At 43.1% G+C, this 16,947-nt stretch overlaps 1 protein-coding gene across 4 annotated transcripts in view; it reads left to right on the top strand.

Moving 5' to 3' along the window:
• crebbpa (CREB binding protein a) overlaps window positions 1–16,947 on the top strand; it is a 77,427-nt gene that overhangs the window by 32,452 nt on the left and 28,028 nt on the right. For all 4 annotated transcript variants that reach the window (XM_015967367.3, XM_015967373.3, XM_070550020.1 and 1 more), the window contains exon 2: window positions 3,720–4,426. In XM_015967367.3, coding sequence (XP_015822853.1) covers window positions 3,720–4,426 — 707 coding nt within the window. The remainder of the gene's footprint in view (window positions 1–3,719; window positions 4,427–16,947) is intronic.

Genomic DNA, 16,947 nt, shown 5'->3' with positions numbered 1-16,947 from the left:
TTGTGCAAATATTGGTGTGTTCACCTTTAATACTAGTTATTAAAATGCAGCAGTTGCTGGATTGGTGCAGTTCAAAGTAGGGCTGCTCGATTATGGCAAAAATAATAATCACGATTATGGTGACTTCAATCACGATTATTTAGGACAATTTTTCAATTTATGTTGATTTTATTTGTTTTTATTCAGTCATAAAATTGCTCAGGGCACAATTAGGACAAAAATAAGAAACAAGATGATCACTAAAAGAACTCCTGATTCCCAGGATAAAAAGACCAATATACTTATAGCTCATAGTCTATGACCCAAGGGCTATAGACCTTGGTTTAACTCATTTAAGTCTAACCCGTACAGACCCAAATACCAATATCTTGCAAATACTGACAGCAAGAATTATACAGTGGCATTTATAACAAATAAATGCAAATAAATTGATGTTCACAAAATGTTGCATAACATTTATTGAGTCGTGTCAAGGTGCTGTAGGAGCGTGCACTAGCACCGTGTCCTCAGAGAGGTTAGTTATTAGTTATCAGTGTGAGGAACTTATTTCTACCTTATTTATAAACTATTTATTTACAGGCCCATCAGTTAATGTAATAATTGTCCCAACCACATCTCCACCCCCCAACCCGGTCTCACAGCAATCGGGCAAGCTGCACGTGTGTTTAGCACGCTGCACGCGCACATTTAGCCGTTTTTAGCTGCTCAGGAGTCCGCAGGTGCGGTGTGTGTGTCACTCACTCTGGTTAATCCAACAAGGAGCCGGCTCCTAGAGCTGTCTTTAGCGACCGACACATCACTGCATCATTCCCTTTCCTAATGTTGTGAAGAACGGTCCGGAGCGCAGGCGGAGTGTTTAGCTAACCTGCAGGAAATGTCGACGACCGTTATCCAGAAAGTAGCTAAGGGTTACCAGAGATGTTTCTGAGATGTTCGCTAGGTACTTTTAGGATTAAAAAGTCAAGAAGGGGGTCTGAGAAGCTGCTAGAAATAGCGTCAAAGTCGCTAAGTTGGCAACACTGTGGAGGAGCGCTTCATTTGCAACTCAGGGCAGCGCAAGCGGGAGGAGCTAATAATTGGCTTGTTTTGTTTTTTATAATCGTTCAAAACTCAGATCGTAATCGTGATTAAAATTCGATTAATTGAGCAGCCCTAGTTCAAAGTGGAGTGTATCAAATAAAACAATATTAACATAAAGGTGAGAGGTGTCATAATCCCCCACCCCACACACACATACCACCACCACAGCTGGAAAAATTCCTAGGGGAAACACTGTTATATACTTAGTTTTTGCACAGGCATTTGTTTACTGTGAAGTAAAGTTGAAGTGCTGAAGTTTTGAAAACAAAATTTGAATAAAACTTGAAAAATAATTGGCAATTGTGTGCTCATTTTAAGAGGTCTTTCATATTTTATAACATGCTATTTGATATAATGGTTTACAAACAATTTAAATTACAGAAGTGAATATAATTTTGCACAGTATTTTAATTTTTCCAGCTTCACATAATTGTGTGTTATTAGTAGCATTTCTGTTGCTGGTAATCTAGTAATGGTTAAATAAATAAATAAATAAAATCCTTTAAAATGACACTAGAAGAGGCACAAGCCTGATGGAGGACTTACATTTACTAACTTGGGTCAGACCCAACCACAGAAGAGCTGAAGCTGGGTGGTAAACACACACAGGTAGTTCTAGTAACACCCGAGCTCCATGACGTTTGAGACTGATGCATCAGTGTTACAGTGGGACTAAAGACACGATCAGAAACATGTTACAGCTGGATGATCTAGGAAGGTAGAAGATCAGGACGTCTGAGCGGTGAACAGGTGAGCGGACCTTCAGGACGTCCCGCTGTCACGCTAAGAAGGTCATGGCTGCAGATCCACACCTGCAGCCGTAGACTATTCATCACGTCTTCCTCGTTCTTCACGGGCCGTGACGCACTTGGATGAAAACATCTGCCTCTTTAGCTCCTGATCAGCTGATGACAGCTTCAACACACCGCGCAGCTTAACGCACGCTTTTTCTTATCAGTAACAGAAACAACGTTTTGATAAAAGAAGACGTAATTAATTAGTTTGCTTGTTACTGAAAGAAATATTTTTTTTTAGGAACGCGGTTATTTTAAATGGCGTTATTCCCATCACTACTCTGTTGTGTCTACAGCAGGCAGTGACTGAGACAAAGAGGGTCTCCGCCCACCCGGCCAATCATTGTGTTTGTAAGTGCGTTACGACACCTCTCTCTCTCTGGCTGCAGCTGAAGTGTGGCGGTCAGAAAGCCTCACACTGTTGCTCAACGTTCGACAAGCACATAGTAACGCACAACCTTCCGTCCCCAGTAACGGCGTTGCAACAGTGGGAAAAGTAATTAATTCGATTATTCTGTTTCCTAAAAAAAGAACGCCGTTATTTTAAACGGCGTTATTCCCATCACTGATAACAAAATACTCACTTTGCTTATTGGAATGAAACAGATCACAGATATGACTCTGTGTTGACAACATCCATTAATAGTTGCAAAGTATACCTGCTAATCTTCCATCTTAATCACATCATCTTTAAGGCGTAGTGCCTCATTAGCCTCTCAGCATTAAGCTCACACCTTTGAATATGTGTCAGAAATTTTCCTCCATCACTCCATCAGGGATCCTGAGTGCTGCAGCATTTTCAGTGTTGATGCTCATATTTTCGGCTCCTTGTTCTTTGCTTTGTAGTGAAGGGACCGCTGCAGTATTTGGCACATTGCCTTTTCAAAATTCCATATTTAGAAATGTATTTGAACTTTTGGAAGAAGAAAAAATTTGAACTGTGGCAGGAGTAGCTGAGTAGCAGATAATACATTAAAATTAATTGCTACCTGTTTTGATGAAAACTAATTAGATGGACTTTATGCAAACTGATCATTTCATATTGTCAGTCATATACAAAGACTTAAAATATGTTTTACTTGTGTTTCTATTAGGTTATATGTCATGGAACCTCAGTTTGACACTTCCTGACTTTTCAGCTTGCTGACTCCCATTACTAGATCACAGTAACTTTGGTGTTCTCCATGTCATTTTTACGCTATCGCTGCAGGACCTGCTGAGGATAATTATCAACAATGTACATGGGATAATCTAGGCTACATCTAAGGCCACAATCAAAGACAAATGTTTTAAAATTGTATTTGTCCGCCTATATTCATAAATATAAGGGTAAGTTAACAAACTTCTGCCTTGGGTTGCTAAATGATGCATGCTAGCTCTTTACTGGCACAGTGAGGAAACAATGCTAACAAAGTTAGCAGAGAGTTGTTATTTTATAAACAAAAAAGACTCGTATTAACCTGTCTCTGAAATCATTGTTGGCATTGCTTCAGCACTGTACAAACTTTGGCTAGTAAAGATCTAGCATGCGTCATCATTTAGCAAGCCAAAGCAGAAGCTTTTGAACTCGCCTTCATAATGAATGTAGGTAGACAGATACTATGTAAAACCTTTGTCTTTATGTGAATGTTGCATCTTAAATATGGTCTGGAAAATCCTGTTGACGGTTATCCTTGGCCAGTCCTGGAATGATTGCTTAAAACCCGCTATAAAGAAAACAAATGGTACTACAACTCAGAAGCGATTCAGCTGGATAAAAAGTCAGAAAGCGTCAAACCAGGGGTCCGTGGCATAAACCCTATTATCAATATGTGTGTGTTAACTTTTTTCTTTAACTCTTTGTAGATTTGGGCTCTCTGCCATGGGATGATTTGGAGAACGACCTTCCAGATGAGTTGATTCCTAATGGAGGTGATATGAGCCTAATGGGCGGGATTCCTTCGAATGGCGGTGGAACACCTGGAGCTGGTGGTCCAGGCAGCACCCCAACATCTCTTAGTGATGGAGGCGCCTCTGGTGTCCCAGATGCAGCTGCCAAGCATAAACAGCTCTCAGAGCTTCTTCGAGCTCGTAGCACACCCAGTATCACAGGTACTGGGCTCAACTCGGCAAGCCCTCAACCTGGCAGCATGGGTCAGCTGGGAACTCCACTGGGCAAGAGCCCCCTCGGTCAGGCCTCTCCAAACAGCCACTCTTCCCCCCAGTCCCAAAAGCCGGGAACACCAACTGGTGTATCAGTGCAGAACAGTAACAGTAATACTACAGCTTTGGGTTTTAACCCTATGATGAACAACAGCCAGGGCCATACTGGACTGCTAGCACAGGGGGGACAGCCTCAGCCTGGGCAGGTAATGAACGGTGGTCTTGTACCTGGAGGTGGGAGAGGACGTGGTGCTGGAGTGGCAGGTATGCAGTATCAAGGACCGAATCTACAGGGAAACACACCAGGACCAGGAGGATCTGGGAATGTGTTGGTAGATGCCCCAGGTGGGCAGCAGATGGGATCTCATACCACCCTTGGTGCTGCCCAGCAAGCAGGCAATATGAGCAAGGTGAGTCATGTCTTTCACTTATAGTGTTGGAGCTGTTCAGACCTACATGAAACATTTCTGGCACTTAAGATAGAGCGGTTAGTCAGTCACATGTTTGTAATGAGTTGTGGGTGGGAACAGTTTTAACATTGGATACAAATGAACAGGATTCATTAAAAACCTGTTGACTCCTGGCAAAAACCAACTTAATCAGCTTGTTGATGAGGTATTTTTTATCTTTGCACAGCAGGTCGTTTTTCCAATGATGCCTAATGAATTAATATGAAATGTTTTTAACTGGTTTCAATGGTTTACTTTTAAACTTGTTTGTTTTTTACTATTCTCCTGCTTTGTTGTTCCACTGCATATTTTTTGGATTCATTGCAAATTTCAACTTTGCCTCTCACATAGTGTTAACACCTGCTCTAGACTGAAATGATGGAGTGAATAAAAATTAGAAGATGAGAATCAATACAGAGTAGTTACTACTTCCATTTCATAACCTTGACTTTATTGACGTTATTCTTTTAGAACCTTGTATTGTTTCTGGGGCTTAATACACTTTTTATTTTATTATTATTTATTTATTTATTTATTTTTTCAAAATCAACTGTATAATTGATGCAGGGGTGTATGCTGCTTTGCTGCTATTATAGAATGGAGCATTTGGTATAGACTCCATAACCTTTATCTAGGAAATTGTCAGTAAAAAGCACAGTGTTCTTTTTTGAATGGGTGTTTTATGCTCAGCTGGTGTTCTGTGATTGTCACCAACATTAATGTTAGGAAAAGCACCAGTCCTGTGTACAGCTGCCGATATTGTGCTTAAACAGCAGGTTGTGAATCTTTGTGCCCGTGTGTGGCCATAAAACGCCGTCACTCCTCCCCCTCACATGCTGCTTTCGTTAGAATTGAACAAGGGAATAATGAGGTTATAATTGGCCTCCGTTCTCTGGTTTATTAGTAGCTACTTACCACAGTAATACTGTGGGACAGACGGGAATTGTAAATCACTTAATGGGTTAAAATCACAAATGACTTTCGTGAAAAGAGGGCAGCCAGTTCAGCCTGAATAGTCAGCCTGGCAGCGGAGTAGTGAGGTGATGGTTGCCATCAGTCCTGTCTGCCGATATGTGGAGTGTGTCTAAGGGGAGGTTCGGGTAGAATGGGAAGTGTAATGGGTGTGTGTGTGTGTGTGTGTGTGTGTGTGTGTGTGTGTGTGTGTGTGTGTGTGTGTGTGTGTGTGTGTGTGTGTGTGTGTGAGTGCGTGCGTGCGTGCGTGCGTGCATGTGAGATCTGATTGTTTAATCCAATTTTGGACCGAAATTACAATTTCAAACAGCACGATCACGTGACCATCAATGCTGCGGTTTTGACTGGATCTAGGATCAGTTGTGTAACTTTTTTTTTTTTTTTTACATCCGGGGTTTTCCCCCTGTGTTATGGAGGCGGCAAAAACCAGTGCGGGGGAGGGGGGTGGGGTTTACCGTCCAGAGCCGAGCCCAACTCCACAGCTGACAGAGCTGCATGTTCAGGTTATTTTCCGTTTTATGTTCCAGGGGTGGACCTTTAAAGCGCCCGAGCGCCAATGGAGCTAAATTTTCTCGTCGGGCGGTAAATACTTGACGACTCACCGCCCGGGTGGCGCCCAAGCTTTATTTGTCATTTACCCACCGGCTTTCACCTACATCATGGCCCCGCCCTATAGGAAGCCGCCGTTTTCGTTTCGCGCGCGTGAACCTGCGCGCCTCTAGCCACGTACTGCACTTGTACGATTCGTGCACGTCCTGCACGATTCTAGTTATTGTCACGAGAACTATAAGTTCACTATTAAAGACGAAGTGGAACCACGCTAGAAACACACAAGCACGCAGGAAGATCGCTCCACCACAGGGATGGGATTTCTTGATGAAATCTCTGGCAAAAACGCTTTAAAACTGGTGAGGAGAAGCGAGACAGTTCGAAACGGTATGAAGCAGAGAAGCGTGTGCGTAGGTGGAATGATTCTTGGAGGTTTAAAGAAGACGGTAGGCGCAGAGAGTGGCCGTATTTGAGTTGAGTAGCGGCTCGCCTGGAAAACAAACGAGAGCAGACGGAAGCAGCAGGGGGAGTGGCTGAAAGCCGGCGTTTAACGCCGGGGACACACCGGCCGCGGAAGCGCCCGAAGCGAATCGCTCACGAAGTCCGGCCGCTGCTCGCCGCTCCTCAGTTCAGATCAGACGCGCCCCATTCGAGGCGCGCCTCGGCTCAGCTGTAGTTTTTCTTTTAATTACTTGGTGTCCTCCATTTCCTCAGCTCTTTTCCTCTACGTGTGTGTGTGCCTCTGTGTGTGTGTGTGTGTGTGTGTGTGTGTGTGTGTGTGTGTGTGTGTGTGTGTGTGTGTGTGTGTGTGTGTGTGTGTGTGTGTGTGAGAGAGTGAGAGAGTGAGAGAGTGAGAGAGTGAGAGTGAGAGAGAGAGAGAGTGTGTGGTGTGAACCAGCTGTTTCTGCCAGTGGAATCTCTTGGACTTCCCTGCATGTGTAGCTCGGGGGTGACGATGGATGAAGATATCGCGTTAGCATTCACACTTGTTCAATTTTCAATTTTAATTCTGGTGCCTGTTAGCAGCTGAAACACATCCTCACGTGCTTGTGGATATCATATATTCTATATGAAGACATGACTGTAATAATAAGTAAAGGTTATCAGCTGTAGCTTCAGTGTGCTCATAGGAAACGTGACAAAAGAACACAACACATTTCTCTTTATGGCCTATATTGTTGTTATCATCAACGTAACATGATTTACAGAATACATGTGACCAACTAACATTTCATGTTCTACCACCGGATGTTTGGATCAAAATATGAACCAATCAGATCTTAGATAGGTGAGAGCCAGGCGTTTCCCGTCATCCCCTAGGTTTTGCAGCCGGTAGAGAGCAACTGCAGCGCCTTGCTCCAAAATCTGCGGCCGCCTTGATCTCACGAGGTTATCGATGCCTACGTATGCATGACGTCAGAGCAAGTCGGGTCAATTCGGACACAAATCTAACAGGCATGCACTGCTTGCCGATCACCGCTGGTCTAGTCTGCACAGAACTGGCTCATCTTGAATACAGTCAATGGCTCGAATACAGCAAAGCGGAGTTGGTGATGTACTGCGTGGTATGCCGGAAGTATGCAACGACAAAATCGTGTTTTGTTGAGGGAACAAACAAATTCAAACTTGAATATGTTATTATATTTGTGAATGTGTACAAAATAAAGGTTTATTACATTTATAACGGTTCAGTTGTTATTTTGACTCGTTTTGGCGGCTGACCAGTGGGGCCGGTAGATTCTTGGCAGGGCCGGTAAATATTCAGAGTTACCGGCCCGGCTGGCCGGTTGGTTTTGAAGTTAATGTCCACCCCTGTGTTCCCACACACAGCGCTGCTAGAGCCGATAATAATGGCACCAGGTGAGCCCGGGACAGAGAAAGAGAACATAGTCAAGTAAGGGAGAGAGAGACTCATCCCACATCGGAGCAGGTTCAGGCTGATTTCTAAAGCTTGGTTTACGCTTCATCAGCGCAAGTGCAGAGTCGCGCACTTTAGTTGACTTGAAAGCTCAACTTCTCTTTTAAAAATTGTTTGAATGTTTCTGATGGCACACATTAGTTCAAACAAACTAAGGTGTCAGAATGTGTGCGTCTCTCTCACGGAGCTGACGTTTGAGTGAGGAAGAATTATCAGACGGCTTCGAAAAACATGCAGCCAGCCTGCCATGGTAATGCAAGGAAAACTGCATTTTTTGTTAATACATTTTAAAACTATTTCTACCTACAGATTTCCTCCATGCATTTTTGGAGTAGAACATGTTTAAAGCTGGGAGCTTTATAAATGGGAGAAAATATCAATAGCTTTAACAAGGGCTGAAACGATTCCTCGAGTACCTCGAATAATTTTAGTACAAAAAAACCTCGAGTCAAATTCTCTGCCTCAAGGCTTCGTTTAATTCATGTTTAATTAATTCATGGCTTAGCAATCGCCCGGGGTCATGTTTCACCCGGACCGAAATAAGTGACGCACATACATACTACACTGAATGCACACGCGAGTAGCGAATGTAACTTAACTTTCTCTTAATGGCGGACAACGTGGACCCTGGTGGAGTGCGAAAAAGACACAAAATGTCAAAGGTGTGGGACCATTTTTCACGTCGTAAGGCAGAAAACATAGTCCAGTTTAAATACTGTAAAATGGATTTAGCCTACCACAACACCACATCCTCCATGCTGCAGCACCTGACCAGGAAACATCCACATGTAAATGTCACTTCTGCAAGCGGACTCGGAGCCTCTACAAGATAATGCATTTTAGCCTGTATTTCTATATATTCTGCAGACACTGTGCGACTTTTTCGTTTGTAGCACTCAAGTTTCAGCTCACACCGTGCATCTGATAGCAACACGTCGGTCTTAAAATGTGCTAAAAATAGCCGTTTTTACAACACGTCGGACTTTTTACTGTGTTGTTACTGATGTCCGTTGTCCCTCGGGATTGCTGCAGAAGGACACGGGTATTTATGAGAGTGGCGGAGGAAAACGAAAGAAAGTAAATAAATGTTGTGTGATCAGCGTAATTTGACATAACCACGGCAAACATGCTTTCTCGACAATCCTTGTTAGTGTGAGAAAAAAAGTGTAGAAATTAAAACGGACGTGTGTTAATAGGGAAATAGCTGGCGAGCCATGTTTGCGCATGCGCCGTGAGCGGTTCTGGTGCTGTTTGGGCCGCAGCCGCTCGCATTTGTTTACTGTGAAGTTGAAGTGCTGAAGTTTTGAAAACTAATTTTGAATAAAACTTGAAGAATAACTGGCAATTGCTTTCTCATTTCAAGAGGTCTTTCATATTTTATAACATGCTATTTGATATAATGGTTTACAAACGCAAAAGGGTAATTTATTAGAGTACTAGATTAATCGATAAAATATTCGATAGAGTACTCGATTACACAAATATTCGATAGCTGCAGCCCTAGCTTTAACTGTTTTTATTGTATGATTTAAATAGTAAATATTAATGTGAATGATTTGTTGTACTAGATTAGAATCTAGACCATTTTTTCACTTAATCTACAGGATGGCTTGGCAGGCTAATGTTGGACCTTTGTTTGCAGAAAATCGTGAATTGAACCGAAATGGCATTTTCTGCTAGAAAAATTGCAATTCAGTCTTTTCCTAAAATTGTTCAGCCCTACTCGTCGTCGTTCTGCTCAGCTGTGTTGAAAAGCTGCCAGTGTCTGCAGCTGTTTTTTTTTTCTGGTCTGTTGGAGCGATGTCAACAGCCTGAGGAGACAAAGCCTGACCCGGCATGGCAGATTCTGGTCTGGTCTCAACCTTCACAGACGAGTCACAAGCAGCGAGTTAATCGGTGTGGAAAGCAAAAGCATCAAGGAAGGAAATGTCTCCATACACTAACAATTTTATGGGTAGCAGTTTTCCCCCAAAGTCTGGTTCATGCCAATGTTTATTTGTCAGAAGTGTCACTCAAATATTCTTCTATATACTTCTAAAAGTTATTGAAGAACAATTAATGTTCAAAAGATTCTCTACAAGGACAAAAAAAATGTATCTTCTCCTTTCTCACCTGCACTTGATCCGTTTTAGTAAAAGGTCATTTATGGTCATGTCTTCCCTGAAATTCAATTCATGATATTCACAAAACAGACCTAATATTGACTTTACAAACCTCTGGATGATAGTTATTTTTCACACTCCAGTCGAGTGGGAGGTACTCGGGTCAAAAGGGAACAGAGTTTTACGACTCCCATCACTTCGCTCATCTCACTTCCTCGTCAGTTTTGTTTCTTCTGTTTCATTCAAGAGACTGAAGTGATCTATAAACAAAGAGCCCCTCCCCCACATGGAACCGTTTATGTTGATGAAGGACAAGGTCTCATGAGTATTGTTATTGAATTTAACTTTTTCATTCAAAGGATTTGGAGAAAATGTCTAAAATGCTCCATAACTAAAAGTTTAACTGGCGTCAGAATCCGGTGTCACGCCGAGCTGTCAGCCTGCCAGAGCATAGTTATGCTAATTTTGAGCTGATAGGGTACAACTAAACTGGCCTGGTTGGTGTTTGTTTTGGCAAAGGTGGTCATGTAATGACAAATTGACGACGTTAAACCTCACTGGAACATTGGTTGGTGTAAATGGCTGGTAGATCAGTTGGGTAACTGATCAAGTTGTGATCTCTTATGGCCGTGGTTTCCAACCTTTTTTGACTCGTGGACCCCCTCAGCCGTTTTCTCCTACCACGATTACCCCCTTAGTTAAACGTGTGGATGATTCTCCTAAAGTCCTTAATGCTGAACCACGTCTCACTTCCTGACTGGCTCAGCTAAATTATTTAACTTAAACAATCTTCATACAGGGTCCAGAAAAAATAGACTCCACGTGGAAACCTTCTGGAGCTCTGCCTCCATACCGCACCACACCACAACTGGTGTAACTGCTCTGATTGGACTCAATGATTTCTGATCTATGTGAAACTCGACCGTATCCATTCTGCATTTGGTGTGATTGAAGCTTCATGTCCTCTCTCAGTAGCAACTGTAGCCTTGCTTAGTTTTTCCTTCATGTAGTGTTTCTTAACCCTGGTCCTTGGCTCCCCCCCGTCCGACATGTTTTAGGGGTTTCTCTGCTGCCAACCACCTGGGCCCTCATTTATCAAACGTTTGTTGAAACTGTCCTATTTTCCTTTCTACAAGTGAAATTTAGAATGTTCATACAAACAGTCAAAAACTGATTCATATAACATGAGGTGGCCTCTCGTACGCATGTTCTTCAGTCGTCTGATGATGAATCCCACCAGTGCGTACCCAGGTGCTTTTGTCCGTTCAGTCATTTGCATATACAAATTCCCTCAATTAACTATATTTGGTCACGCTATGTCCATGGCACGTGAGGAATAACCCTCTTTTTTTCCCAGGAAAAATAAGAAAAACTTTTGACAGCAACATCGAGACACCTGCTGCCAAAGCGCAAAAGAACAAAACAAGGTACAGAGGTTATAGACGCAGTCGAGACAGAGAGGAGGTTCCTGTCAGAAATACATAAAAGAATGAATATAATAAATCACACAGTAACGGGTTGTCAAATACATTTTACATTTAAGGAGTTGTTCTGTTTGGAATTAGTTTAATTTGGAAATGTCTGTGAGTGCAGCCCCTTCTGTGCTGTCATACAGTGGTTACCTTGGCAATGCGGTGTGTATGATCGGGGAGCAGAGGAGGTTCTGGAGGATTCTTGTAGTTGTAAAATAAAATATAAACTGAAATTGGATTCATGAGGTTTGGTTGTCGCGCCATAAAGGGTCCCAAATCACAGCATAGCGGAAGGATTTCCTTTGAGATCAGTGCGCTCACGGAGAACGTGTTCCCTCTAGAGTAAATCCTCCAATAACACAGATGAGCCATGATATAATGTCAGATTCCCATCGGTCACATGTGTCTTTTATTAGTTTTAGCACAAATTATGCGACAAGGCCGTTTTCCCACCGAAATAATTATTTATAGGAAAAATTAATTTGTTGATGGGGAATATGCGGATGACTGAGGCCTTCAGTACTGCGGTTACACCGTTCTACCACTAGATGCTGTTTGTTTGCATGGTTCTTATATTTAGGAACATATCTACGCACAAATACAAATTGGTAAGTACCACACAATGCGTAAAATCTGTCATATGCACAGATCTGTTCATAAGTATGGTTGTTAAATGAGGGCCCTGGTCTAAATGAATGAGTGATTAACAGGTTTCTGCAACACTTGATGTCATCTTGAGAAGGCAATGCAAATGTAAAGATCAGGTGGGCTGAAGCAGAGACATGGGAAACCTGCAGGACAGGGGGCGCTTGACCAAAGCTGATTTATTATTCATTTGGGTAGGAATGGACTATATGGCCTAAAATCTTTATCACAATATATTATTGACTTCTGGTAATTTATGTCAAATGCCTGTTTTTTTTTGTTTTTTTTTACATCCTCACATACCAGATGAATTTCAACAGAACAAATACTTCTAAAAGATTTTGAAGAACATTTAATGTTCAAAACTTATTTAAAAATAAACCTTTCAAGTAGTTTTTATGTTGTGTTATTATTCGTTCTCCTAACAATACAACAAAAATATAATGAAATGGATGAAGGTATTTAATAAAATACAAGCTAAATGTGATGAAAACACATCTATAGTTCAAAGTAAAAAATATAGAAACAGAAATAAAATGTCCTTCTTTCCTGATTCATTGAATCACTTTTCATGTTTTTCATTTTGTCATAGAAGTTGAGGTTTGCTTCACTAGTGAACAACTGCAGATAAAATATGGTTTGCTGTGTTTTTGTCTACAGTATAAATAAGGTTGGAGGTTTATTCTTCTCTGCCCCTGGTTGAGTTGCAGTCTTATCAGCGGGTCTGGGGTTATTAGAGGTCAGCGGTCACTGGTTGCAGTGAGAGAGAGAGACAGACGGGGAGAGAGCTGCACAAAACTTGAGTTTTTAATCAGAATCAGAAGGTTTTTTTGCCATGAGTGCGAGAATCACAACATGAGGAAATTGCTGCGGTACTTAGTGTAAAAAAAATGAAAGATAAAAATACAAGATAAGAAAATATCGGAAGTAAGAATATAATCATGATTAAATAATAATATAAAGTGGCAATACTTAGAGAAACGGCAGCTATATACTAGGCAGTGTAGGTACTAATCAGAGCAGATCTGTTCTGGTATAAACACAACCCAGGGTCAGGTGAATGGGACCAAGCAACTGGAGTGGGCAACCCTAGGATTGTTGTTCATAAGTCTTGACAGCAGAGGGGAAGAAACTGTTCTTGTGGCGAGAGGTTCTGGTGCGAATGGATCCAAGCTTCCTGCCGGATGGGAGCCAGTCAAAGAGACTGTCCAAACAGTAAACGGTAAATGGCCTGTATTTGGTATAGCGCCTTCTAGATTCCTGGAAACCCCCAAGGCGCTTTACAACACAGTCATTCACCCATTCACACACTGTGGGGATGAGCTACGATGTAGCCACAGCTGCCCTGGGATGTACTGACAGAGGCGAGGCTGCCGAGCACTGGCGCCACCGGTCCCTCCGACCACCACCAGCAGGCAACGTGGGTTAAGTGTCTTGCCCAAGGACACAATGACAGCGACAGACTGAGCGGGGCTCGAACCTGCAACCTTCCAATTACGGGGCGAGCACTTAACGCTTGTGCCATCGTCGCCCACATGTCCAGGGTGACACGGGTCAACTGTTATCCGACCTTCACGCATCAGTGTCCTGGAGGTGTACAGGTCCTGTATAGAGGGGAGTTTGCAGCCAATGACCTTCTCAGCAGAGCGTACAACCCGCTGCAGTCTCTTCTTGTCCCTGGTGGTAACTTCAGCATACCACATGGTGATTGAGTAGGTGAGGATGGACTCAGTGACTTGAGAAAAACAGCTGCGGGTGGATCTACGCGCTCTGCGCCGTAGCAGCAGCTTCTCCAAAACGCAGCTTGAGAAAATTCATGCACAGCCATGGTTGGCCTAAATAGATAACTAATAATATGATACCAACCATATATTACTGTGCGTTATTTTATTTGAGTGTTCATCATGCATAACACATCCCAGAACTATGTTATTTTACCAGGGTAAGCGCCGTCATCATTTAGGTAATGAAATATCCATTTTTCTGCATACCCCCTGTAATGTGCTCATGGACCTCTAGGAGTATGCATACCCCTGGTTGGGAATGACAGTCTTATGGCACTAACACACTAGCATAGTCTCCACTTCGCCTGGACCGGGTTGGGAGTGTTCTCATTTGGGTAGCCTTGGATTTTCCGGCATGCAACCAGACATCTTTTCAGTCCTCTTCCCAAGGTGGTCTACCTGCAGCTGACCTGGTCCAACACACCCACCGCTGACTGACTGGCCAGCTCAAAATCATTCCTACCGTTAGGGGGAGCCTCCAATTGGTGGATAGAATTATCCCGCGGGGGCTTCCCGCATGCTCAATTCATTATCATTCAGTATGCTGTGGAGTTGAGAGCCTTTTCGCTCTTTCAGTGCTGTTAGGAGCGTGCGCGCGCACACACACACACACACACACACACACAGCGCTGCCAGACTCATCAAAGCAGGATGCTAAATCAGAGTCAGAGAGTCTCCAAAAGCAAGACTGCTCTGGCTGCTTTTGTTTAGTAATGGAAACGTTGCAGACTTCTCCGTGCTCTTTTGCTCCAGCCATGTGGTCGGAGATGTGCTCATGACACCACAGCCCGCCCATGTGCTCAATCACTTTCGCATTCTTAGGCATTGTGGAACAAACGTGTTGAGTGGAGCCGATGCTAGTGTGTAAGTGGCAAAAGTAAAACTCAGGCAGACCTGCCAACCTGTACGCATTTTGCGTAGTCAGTACGCAATTTGGCATCTATTTACGTTGGTACGACTCACCCCTCTAAACTACGCAAAAAGCTGCGGATACATGAGTTGAGTTCTGTGGCAAATATGCACGTGTGGTACTCATGTCTGACAACACGACTCAGCAGCGTGGTGAAGAAGTTTAAGCCAATCATCGTAGAAAAGCAGAGAAAAGCTGTCCGGCCTAGCCTATAGCGTAACACCCAGCCCCCCTGCGCCTCATCCTGCCCGCTGCTCCGTGCTCTCACTCCAGTTCGCCACTTGCTGCCGTTCTGGTAAGGTAAACTGTGTGTGTAGTGTTGTCAAAAAAATCAATACCTAGATGTAAATCGATGCTAAAAGTGGTATCTAAATGAGATATTCCATCCCTGTGGTATCGATATTATGGACTATTATACACAGCCTTCTTCAAGTACACCGACACGCACGACAGCCAGATGCCGTAAAGCAGCCTCCGCCTCCCAGACAAACAGAAGAAGAAGACGCCACATGGCTACATTGCAATTTCCCACGCGAGTTGTCTCCGATCCAAGTTTTGTCTGCCAAATAAATAAACAAAAACGTAAACAGCGAATTTGGGAGGCGCTTCACAGCCCAACTTCATTAGCATACCAAGCCCGACACGTAGCTGTATATTCACGCTTATGTGCTTAAAGGAAACTCCTGTTTATTGCAACCCAGACTTAATTTCTAGCATGCAGTACGTTTGTTTACTCGCGCTGACAACTTTGGTGCTATTTGGATTCCCCGGGGTATTTAGATCCATCGGCGAATCGCCGTCAGCGTATATCCATGTAACGGGTGCGGACGGGCACCCATGGTGCAGCCTCGAAATAAGACATTATCTGCACCAAAACATCTTCATGTCGAAAGGTTTTGTTGGGAATCATTAACATGATTCCCCCTGTTCGTTTGAAGCGAGTCTGGGATTTCTAGGCTTAAACAGACTAGCCGCGGCTAATCTAACCGGCGCTTTTAATGACGTCACTGCCGTGCGCCAATCTGTTTTTATTAAGATTAGATGTACCTTTGTCCTACTGTGGAGAAATTCGTTTTCTCCCTTTATTGACCAACAGAGTTGTTCAAAAGTACAGAACAAAACATATGGCATTACATCTTATGACAAAAATGCACCTTAAACAGAGTTTAAGCAGCAAAACATCACTCTGCTAATAGTAGGGCTGCTCATTTAATCGAATTTTAATCACGATTACGATCTGAGTTTTGAACGATTATAAAAAACAAAACAAGCCGATTATTTGCTCCTCCCGCTTGCGCTGCCCTGAGTTGCAAATGAAGCGCTCCTCCACAGTGTTGCCAACTTAGCGACTTTGACGCTATTTCTAGCAGCTTCTCAGACCCCCTTCTTGACTTTTTAATCCTAAAAGTACCTAGCGAACATCTCAGAAACATCTCTGGTAACCCTTAGCTACTTTCTGGATAACGGTCGTCGACATTTCCTGCAGGTTAGCTAAACACTCCGCCTGCGCTCCGGACCGTTCTTCACAACATTAGGAAAGGGAATGATGCAGTGATGTGTCGGTCGCTAAAGACAGCTCTCGGAGCCGGCTCCCTGTTGGATTAACCAGAGTGAGTGACACACACACCGCACCTGCGGACTCCTGAGCAGCTAAAAACAGCTAAATGTGCGCGTGCAGCGTGCTAAACACACGTGCAGCTTGCCCGATTGCTGTGAGACCGGGTTGGGGGGTGGGGGGTGCAGCTGTGGTTGGGACAATTATTACATTAACTGATGGGCCTGTAAATAAATAGTTTATAAATAAGGTAGAAATAAGTTCCTCACGCTGATAACTAATAACTAACCTCTCTGAGGACACGGTGCTCCTACAGCACCTTGACACGACTCAATAAATGTAATGCAACATTTTGTGAACATCAATTTATTTGCATTTATTTGTTATAAATGCCACTGTATAATTCTTGCTGTCAGTATTTGCAAGTTATTGGTATTTGGTTCTGTACTGGTTAGACTTAAATGAGTTAAACCAAGGTCTATAGCCCTTGGGTCATAAACTATGAGCTATAAGTATATTGGTCTTTTTATACTGGGAATCAGGAGTTATTTTAGTGATCATCTTGTTTCTTATTT

The sequence above is a fragment of the Nothobranchius furzeri genome, chromosome 4 (genome assembly GCF_043380555.1).
Source record: "Nothobranchius furzeri strain GRZ-AD chromosome 4, NfurGRZ-RIMD1, whole genome shotgun sequence".
NCBI lineage: Eukaryota > Metazoa > Chordata > Actinopteri > Cyprinodontiformes > Nothobranchiidae > Nothobranchius > Nothobranchius furzeri.
Note: the sequence above shows the minus strand (reverse complement) of the source record. Positions and strands in the feature narration are given on the sequence as shown.